The sequence below is a fragment of the Brassica napus genome, chromosome A8 (assembly GCF_020379485.1).
Source record: "Brassica napus cultivar Da-Ae chromosome A8, Da-Ae, whole genome shotgun sequence".
Lineage (NCBI taxonomy): Eukaryota > Viridiplantae > Streptophyta > Magnoliopsida > Brassicales > Brassicaceae > Brassica > Brassica napus.
The window spans coordinates 15092761-15101149 of record NC_063441.1 but is presented as its reverse complement, the minus strand read 5'-3'; the positions used below and the strand labels follow the sequence as shown (position 1 = coordinate 15101149).

Below are 8389 nucleotides of genomic sequence, written 5' to 3'. Positions count from 1 at the left end.
TTTTAAATCACAATTTACCGCCTTATTGTGTATTTACTTTTTCTTTCTTTTCTGTGCCAATGCTTGGAATATTTTTCTTATGGACAAGTAATTTTTAGTTTATTTTAAGCCAAAAAGTTGACATAAGACCTTAATTTTTTTCTAGGTCCAGCACCAATTTTTGCTAATGTCAGTACGGTCAAGACGACGCTTACGAACGCTTCGTCTTGGGATGTAATCTTCCACATGACCTCCTTCAAGTGACCAAATGAAGGCCCAACAAAATTTTTTTCTTCTTAAAGGCAAGTATTTCAATACAAATAGAAAGCAAAGCAAAGCAAATCTCTTTCATAACAAATCTTAGACAAGGCACTATGGGTCTAGGACCATCTGGAGGTTTGAACAGCTAAAGAGATCGTAAGGCCGACGACAGAGACAAGAGAGAGAAGAAGTTTGAACTGGTGGCATCACCGTCTTGCGGGGGAAGAAAGCAGCGTAAACACAAATTTATATTAACATTTGTAATTTTTATTCACGAGTATTGAAAACATCCTTATTAGTAATCTTTCAAGAAACTTTTGAACACAATTTTATACTAATATTTATTTAAATATAATACGAAATTATATTAACATATCCACGAACACATTATTGTTCTTCCTACATAAATTTAATATAGAGTGAAGATTCTCCGACTTATGAAAGAGTTAAGTGGTTGGGATTCTTCTCAGGTTGATATGCAGTCTTCAGAGTAAGCAATTTTGGAGCCTTTTCGCTGAATTTAGGTGCTGTAAAATATTCTTAAAATACAATATTTTCAATCATCTTAGATCTCTAGGGTTCCTCTTCTAGTGATAGACAAACAAACTCATTATCTATTTGTTTTATTTTGAATTGCATGCATTGCAACCTTTTTGATTAACATAATGCAATACCTCACCAATTTATTTATAATTATTATGGATAACAAAATTATTGTATGGCGGTGGTAAAGGGACGCAGTTTCCACCAAAAAATTTTGCTTTAATGCAAGTCTTCTGTTTGCAGTGTGGAACCTCTGTGCTAGTACCTATTATGATCGGCTTTTCTATTCCTTGAGCTTTTGCAAATTCTGCAATTTATTTCGTTAAAAAATTCTTTAGACATGGATATCTTACCCTCAGTTATAAACTTATAATACATTATGTCGATATATTGTAGCAATAAAAACTATGTAGTATGCTTAACTATAAGTATGCAATAAAACAAATTCACAAATATTTGGGATTTATGGAACTCCAGAAGGAGTGTCCGCCATCGGTTCGAGTCGCTTTGGCCACCTTCTCGTCTATAACTGTGTGTTCGGATGGAAAGTCTTGTGGGGATTAGTCTGGGCTTACCGCATGTGATCCCCTACAGACATAAAAAGATATTGAGATTTATGACTCAAAACTTGATTTTAAATGCAAAATTACATCCAACTTGAATGAATTGCAAAACTAACATAAAAGTTTTGTGAAATTACAACCAGTCCCTTGTGACCAAACAAAAAACTCAAACTAATTTTTACGAATATAGCCCTAGAAAGTCTTCTGAATGTTCTGAAAAATTGTACGTCGTCTAGACGATGTACATGAAAGTCTTCTGGTATAGTTGTTCTTAAAAATAATTTATAAATTTTGTAAAAAGTATTTTGATAAGTGAAATATTGAAATCATGTAATTATTTAGAGTTCTAAGTGATATAAATTAAGATATAATAAAATTGAATTGTTTTCAATATAGATGAGTGAAAGTAGTGAATCATGATATTTTTTTGTCTAGAGTTTGACAACATATGTTGTAACATTGTATGTATTCTTAGGATTAGATTTTGGAAAGCTTAAATGATTTTTTGAAAAATTAAAATTTTACTTTTATGTGTTTATTTCTGTATATAGTAAATGTTTTTTTAAGTTTTATTTGATTTTACGAAATGTTTAGTTAGTTAATTTAGTTTAAGGTTTATACTTAGGGTCTATACGACTTTCTGAAAGTCTTCTGTACATAAAATTTTAAGAAAATATTAGTTTTCCGCTTACAGATTATTTTATTCAAAAAATAAAAAATTAAAATTTCAAAATCTAAATAATAATATTTTTTACTAACATAAAACTGAAAATCTAAAAAATAAATGATGAATCCTTGTTCTAAAAAAAAGAAAAAGAAACTCTCTCTCTCTCTCTCTCTCTCTCTCTCTCTCTCTCTCTCTCTCTCTCTCTCTCTCCCCGGAGGTACAAGCCAAACCTTAAGACCTTTTCCTTTTCTTTCACATCACCTTTAGGGTTATTAACATTAAACTAAACTCGGAATGTTAACTAGATAATATCATTATTAACATATACTTCAGGTAGTTAGTTATATATTAGTTTAATTTGCATAGATAATCATATATGGCGGTCAATAATTCGCATATCCAATAATCTTTTTTTAATATAAGCACTAATGGAATATATTGTAATTTGTCTAGTAAATGTTCATCAATTAAAATTGTAAGCTAAAGAGGCATGTAGCGATGAAAACCCAGCTAAATTGTTATATTTTTAGATAAATTATTAAACAAAAATTAGATTTAAAAATGTTTTCTTTTAATAATAAGGGATATTATAATACTAATGCAACATCCTCAATATTTTGGATAACAAACACATACAAAATCAATGCGAGCCGGTGGTAAAGGTACGCATTTTCCACCAGAGAAATCTGATTCAACGCAAGTCTGATTGCAGTGTAGAAACTGATAGCATGTACCTATCACGATCGGTCTCCCTTTACCTTGAGCTTTTGCAAATTCTGCAATATATGTTGTTTACAAATAATATAGTGTAGTAATTAGAAGCATAAAAATCCTTAAACATGGATCTCTTTCTCTAAATTGTAATGCATTATTCTGATATATTGTAGCAATAAAAACGTATATAGTATGCACGGGCACATATATAAGACGATTATATAATATCGCATAGAAAATACAATTTTATAATTTAAATTACATACCTGGAATCAAGAGAACAGTGAGACATAAGAACACAAGAAAAATACAGTTACGGGTTAAAGCCATTTTCATCATCCTTTTGTTTTTGCTAACGAAAGTAAATAGGTGCTTACTTTTTATATACATAGAATGTTTGGATTTATGTTTTACTTGTACGATATACAGGATAAGATAATATCTGTTTTTGACCGAGACTATTTGCTTTTTCTTTGTTTGTCGGCGAAACTTCCATTAAGAAAAAAAGAGATTGCGACTCAAAATTTTATTTTTTTAAATATAAAATTATACCCAAATTTGAATAATTACAAAACTAACTAAAAGACTTATGAAATTAAATCAATTTCTTTGTGACCAAACAAAAAAATCAAAACTCATTTTTACGAATATAACCCCAAAAAATCTTATAAGTTTTCTGAGAAACTGTACATAGATGTCAAAGAAGTCTTATGACATAGTTGATCTTAAAATAATTTATAAATTTCGTAAAGAATATTTTGATAAGTAAAAAATTAAAATCATGTAATTATTCATAGTTTTAAGTGATATAAATTAAGATATATTAACATTTAATTATTTTCAACATAGATGAGTGAAAGTAGTGAATCATGATATTTTTTGTCTAGGGTTTGACAATATTATTTGTTGTATTATATATATTTTTATGGTTAGATTTTGAAAACCTTAAATGCTTTTTCGAAAAATGAAAATTTTACCCATATGAATTTATTTTTGATTATAGTAAGCACTCTTATAAATTTTATTTGATTTTATGCAGTGTTTAGTTAGTCAATTTATTTAGGATTTATATTTAAGGTCCAGAGAAGTCGTCCAAACCGTACATAATATTATTCCCGCCTAAAATTTTAAGAAATTTTATTTTCCCGCATAAATATTATTTTATCTAAAAAATTTAAAAAAATTAAAAATTAAAAATTTACATAATAATAATTTTTTACTAAAATAAAACTGAAAATCTAATAATAAATCATGAATCCTTGTTCTTAAAAAAAAAAAACCCTAGTTCTCTCAACTTATCCCCTCTCTCCCGTGCCTCTCTCTCTCTCTCTCTCTCTCACACCGGAGCTACAAGCCAAACCTTAAGACCTTTTCCTTCTCTTTCTCTCTATGGCTTCTTTTCTCTCTGCCCAAATCTCCGCTGGCAGTACTCAGCCCTCTGCTCTTTATTTCTCCAGCCTCGCCGCACTTGCCCCAAGCTCGGCCCCGCTGTCTCCTTCTCCCACCGCGTCAACTCCTCTGTCTCCTTCGACCTCCATTCTTACTGACCTCTTCGGTGAGTGTTGTTCTAGATGCATTATTAACAAGGTTAAAAGTCTGACCTTTTTCTCTCTCTCTCTCTCTCTCTCTCTCTCTCTCTCATCAAAATCGGAACACAAAAGGAGGGCTCCACATCTTTAGCCATCGTTCTTCATCAGTCTTCAAATCATGACGAACTCTTCATGCAGCAAGACTCTTCAATTCTCACAAACTCTCAAGGTTTGATCCTTCTCTCTCTTTTTGTGGCAGGCTTATGCTCTGTTGTGTGGGATTGATGAGAGGCTCATAAGGAAGGATATTCCCATGTTCGACTCTCTTCCTCTGTCATCTTTTCCATGCAGTATTCCAGAGTAAGTTATAACACAAGAAGGAAGTCTTTCTGAAAGTCGACGCCGCCGTCTCCTCCGGCCTCCGCCGCATCAACTCCTCTATCCGTCTTGTTTCTTCCTTGCATCGGTCTCCTAGAGATGCTATGCCTAGCTGGGACAAGGTAGTGGTAGCATACGAGCCAGTATGGGAATTGGAACTGGTAAAGATGCTGTGCAATCCAGAAACAAGAGAGACCTTTGTATTGATCTTTGTATCATTTTTATCAGATTCATACTTTTGTATTTTAATCATAAGTTGTCAAACTGTTGTATATAGAAGCTTGTCTTAGCCTTGTATTTGATGATTGTGCAAATACAAGCAGTTTCCATTAAAGTTCATTGTTATGCTGAATAATGTTGTGTTGAAAATTGTTGTGTTGCAGTTGGTGCCTGGTTACTGTCTGGTTTTTGCTAGTGGTGCCTATCGTTTTTGCTAGTGATGCCATTTTGACATTGACACTGGTGAGTGCTTGTTTTAATTTTATTAGCACCTAACCCTCTTGTATGTTCTTATTTATTTCAATGCCCTGTAGGTTACAAGAGACATGAAGTGTTTGGTTTCAGACAGCATATTTGTAGGGGTTCAGATGGAAGCAAGTTGCAGAGATAGTGAAAGTAAAGAGCTGAGACCGGAGACAAGGCAACTGAGTGTGGTGGGTGCGGGTAGAATTGCGGTCAGAAGCTCTTTCATTTGGTATAAAAGATGCTCGAAGCAAACATCAAATGAGTGTGGTGTTTATGGTCAAATGCTTTTGCATGATTGTAACAAGTCTCATTTGGTATAAAAGATGATATTTTTTAGTTTTTCGTTATCAAATACATTTCATTTTCATTTGCACGATAACATTAGTTAACTGTCTTAAGACATTAGTATTTGTTTTGATTCAACACATCGAGAATCTATACTCATACCAAGAAACATTTTTATCACTCTACGCAATCAAGAAAACTTAATAAAATTTAGCCAAAGGAGAAGACATCTTAAAGGGAGAAGACATCTTAAGAAAAGGAGAAAACATGTTAAAAGAAAACTTTGTCAAATTCACAAAATATAAATTTTATATAAGTTTAAACATTTAACACTTTCACTAAATGTGGTCTGGGAAATTACCTAAGAGTTTTGAAAGTTAAAAAAACATATCTTTAAGTTACTTAACAAATTTACAAAAACTAACGTAGAAAACTTCCACGGGAATCTTCTCAATTAGTTAGAACTTTAATAATCATGAATGTTGGTAACTTCATAAATACCATCAATTATGTTATAAATTTCATTCAGTAGTTTCAATATTGACTAATATACATGAATTAACAAAAAAATATTAAAAACTCTTTATAGTTTTAGAGAAAATGAAAATTTATTAAACATTAATGCATATGACATCCACGGAAGTCGTCTGGTAGACTTCTAGGAAGTCGTTCATTTAGGTTATTTTTGCAATTGATTTTTAACGTAGACAATTTACATGGAAGTCGTCTATTTTTGTTTGTTAAAAAAAATCTCAACACTAATCAATACTATAAATAAATGCAGATCATATAAATTTATACTACTATATTGTTTTTTGATTGGTCAAAATATAAAGTAATCAACTATTTATTTATTAATTTCTATTGTTTTTACTTTTTTTTTGTCACTGAAAACTTCAAATTAAAAGGCTCAAAAGCCCAACCCGAAAGGGTTCATTACAACAAAGAAATCCTAAGGGTTTGTTTTGCCAAGACATCGGCATCCTGATTGTTTTTCCTACCAATGTGATGAAATGAAATTGAAACAAATGCAGATGCTAGAAGGTGGATATTTTTGACGATTCCCAGAATTTCCTTCCTCTGCTTCTTGTTGTTGATAGTTCAAATGAGCGTTAGGTTGTCGGAGTAGATCCCGAAAAATCTCAATATTTCTGAAGCCCAGGCCCCCTTCAGCTTTTGATTTTGTTAGTTTGTTCCAGGCCACCTAGCTCATCTTCCTTTTGTTGTCTGACCCGTCCCACCAGAATCGGAGTAGCACAACATATATTTATGTAATAATATGTTCTAATGTTTGTCTGAGACTTTTTTTTTCTTTCTAATCTCAATACTACATAAAAGCATCTTAAAAATATTTGTAACATTTTTATTAATATTTTAACATTCGCTCAATATCTTAAACATGTTATCATATAAGATTATTCAAAACAGGCACATGTCAAATAATCGCTACGTTGACCCACTTTGATGCATTTTCCTCCACCTGGATATTTTAAGTCAATGCAATGTTGATTGCAGTCTGGAAATTGCGAGCAGGGACCTCCTTGAATATAGGGCTTTCCACCACCTTCCGCTTGTGCAGATTCTGAAGTTTATAATTAAAAAAAAAAACATAACAGAATACTTGAATATTTTTCTTCATTTACTTCATATATAATATGATATATACACTTATAAGTATGAAAGGAGATATATAATACAACGTCGTATATAAAAAGCAAAATTATTTCTTCATACTTGGAATCAAGAGAACAACGAGACATAAGAAGACAAGAAAAAAACATGTCTTTGATGAAGCCATTTTAATAATTTTGTTATAACTTGTACTGTGTTTCTCCTCGATGTTGCTTATGAAATTGAATAGTTCAAAGATTTAACACACACACACACACACACTCATATATATATATATATAGCTATAAGTTAATTAATGTGATATATTTGATTATTTATATTAAATCTTAACAGTTAATACAGATAATATATCAAATTAGACAATAAATCTGGGTTTTGTTTTTAGTTATAACAAAATGTACTGAAAAAAATCTAACAATATCCTACCAAACATTTTATATATACTTTTTATAAAATAATTTGTAAATTAATTTCATAATTAGTAATATAATATTATTATAATTAATGTCAATTAAAATTTTATATTGAAATAAAAATATAAAAATATGTTATTTTTATAATTTTATTTTATAGTCTATATTATATTAAAGTAGAGATACTCCATGAACTAAATATGAAAAAATATATTAAATTAGAAGATTAACCTATTTTTAAAAATGAGAAGAGAACAACGAGACATAAGAACACAAGAAAAAAAACATGTCTTTGATGAAGCCATTTTAATAATTTGTTGTAATTTGTATTGTATTTTTTTGTTCTTTTTCTCCTAGATGTTGCTTGTGAAATTGAATAGTTCAAAATATTTAACGTATATATATATATATATATATATATATTTGTATTATATAATCTTCTCATACTTGTCTATTATACCATACTCAGCCATATCAAGGACCATCTAGAGGTTTGAACGACAGAAACAAGAAAGAGAAGAAGTTTGAACCGGTAACTATCACCATCTCGCATTGGAAGAAAGTAGCGTAAACACAAATTTATATTAATATTTGTAATTTTTATTCACGAGTATTGAAAACATCCTTATTAGTAATCTTTCAAAAAAAAATTTGAACACAAATTTATATTAATATTTATTTAAATAGAAATACAAAATTAGATTAACATATCCACAAACACATTAGTTGTTCTTCCTGCATGAATTTAATATAGAGTGAAGGTTCTCTGCCTGATCAGAGGGGTAATAGTTTTACTAATATTTATTATTCTTTATTATTAAGTGCACTGTGTGGTTTTTGTTTATCAATTATTTTTATTTTCTAACTAAATATCAATAAATAATTATTTAGAAACTATAATTAATTTGAAATTATTTAGATTGTGTTGTAACATCAATCAAAACAACAGTAATAAAATAA

The 8389-nt window shown here is 30.1% G+C and overlaps 1 protein-coding gene and 1 long non-coding RNA gene across 3 annotated transcripts; one reads left to right on the top strand and one right to left on the bottom strand.

Moving 5' to 3' along the window:
- Positions 1-2237: 2237 nt before the first annotated feature.
- LOC111199255 lies at positions 2238-5483 on the top strand. 2 transcript variants are annotated; one of them, XR_002653168.2, is made up of 4 exons: positions 2239-4282; positions 4389-4795; positions 5018-5096; positions 5168-5483. It is a non-coding gene; the product is annotated as an uncharacterized LOC111199255 (long non-coding RNA). The 2 variants fall into 2 exon arrangements; XR_007315370.1 differs by having other exon boundaries at positions 2238-4282; positions 4389-5096.
- Positions 5484-6733: 1250 nt separating this feature from the next.
- On the bottom strand, positions 6734-7536 carry LOC125577048 (putative defensin-like protein 29). Its single transcript, XM_048737711.1, has 2 exons — positions 7119-7536; positions 6734-6966 (listed from the first exon to the last, which is right to left on the bottom strand). Exons 1-2 carry the CDS (start codon positions 7180-7182, stop codon positions 6800-6802), a joined length of 231 nt encoding a protein of 76 aa, XP_048593668.1. The 5' UTR covers positions 7183-7536; the 3' UTR covers positions 6734-6799.
- Between the last annotated feature and the right edge of the window lie 853 nt (positions 7537-8389).

Excerpts from the sequence above, each read along its gene's own strand:
- LOC125577048 (XM_048737711.1), bottom strand. The coding sequence starts at position 7,182 with ATGGCTTCATCAAAGACATGTTTTTTTCTTGTCTTCTTATGTCTCGTT. Across the intron at positions 6,967-7,118 it reads CGTTGTTCTCTTGATTCCAA|AATCTGCACAAGCGGAAGGT; the intron begins GTATGAAGAAAT and ends TATAAACTTCAG.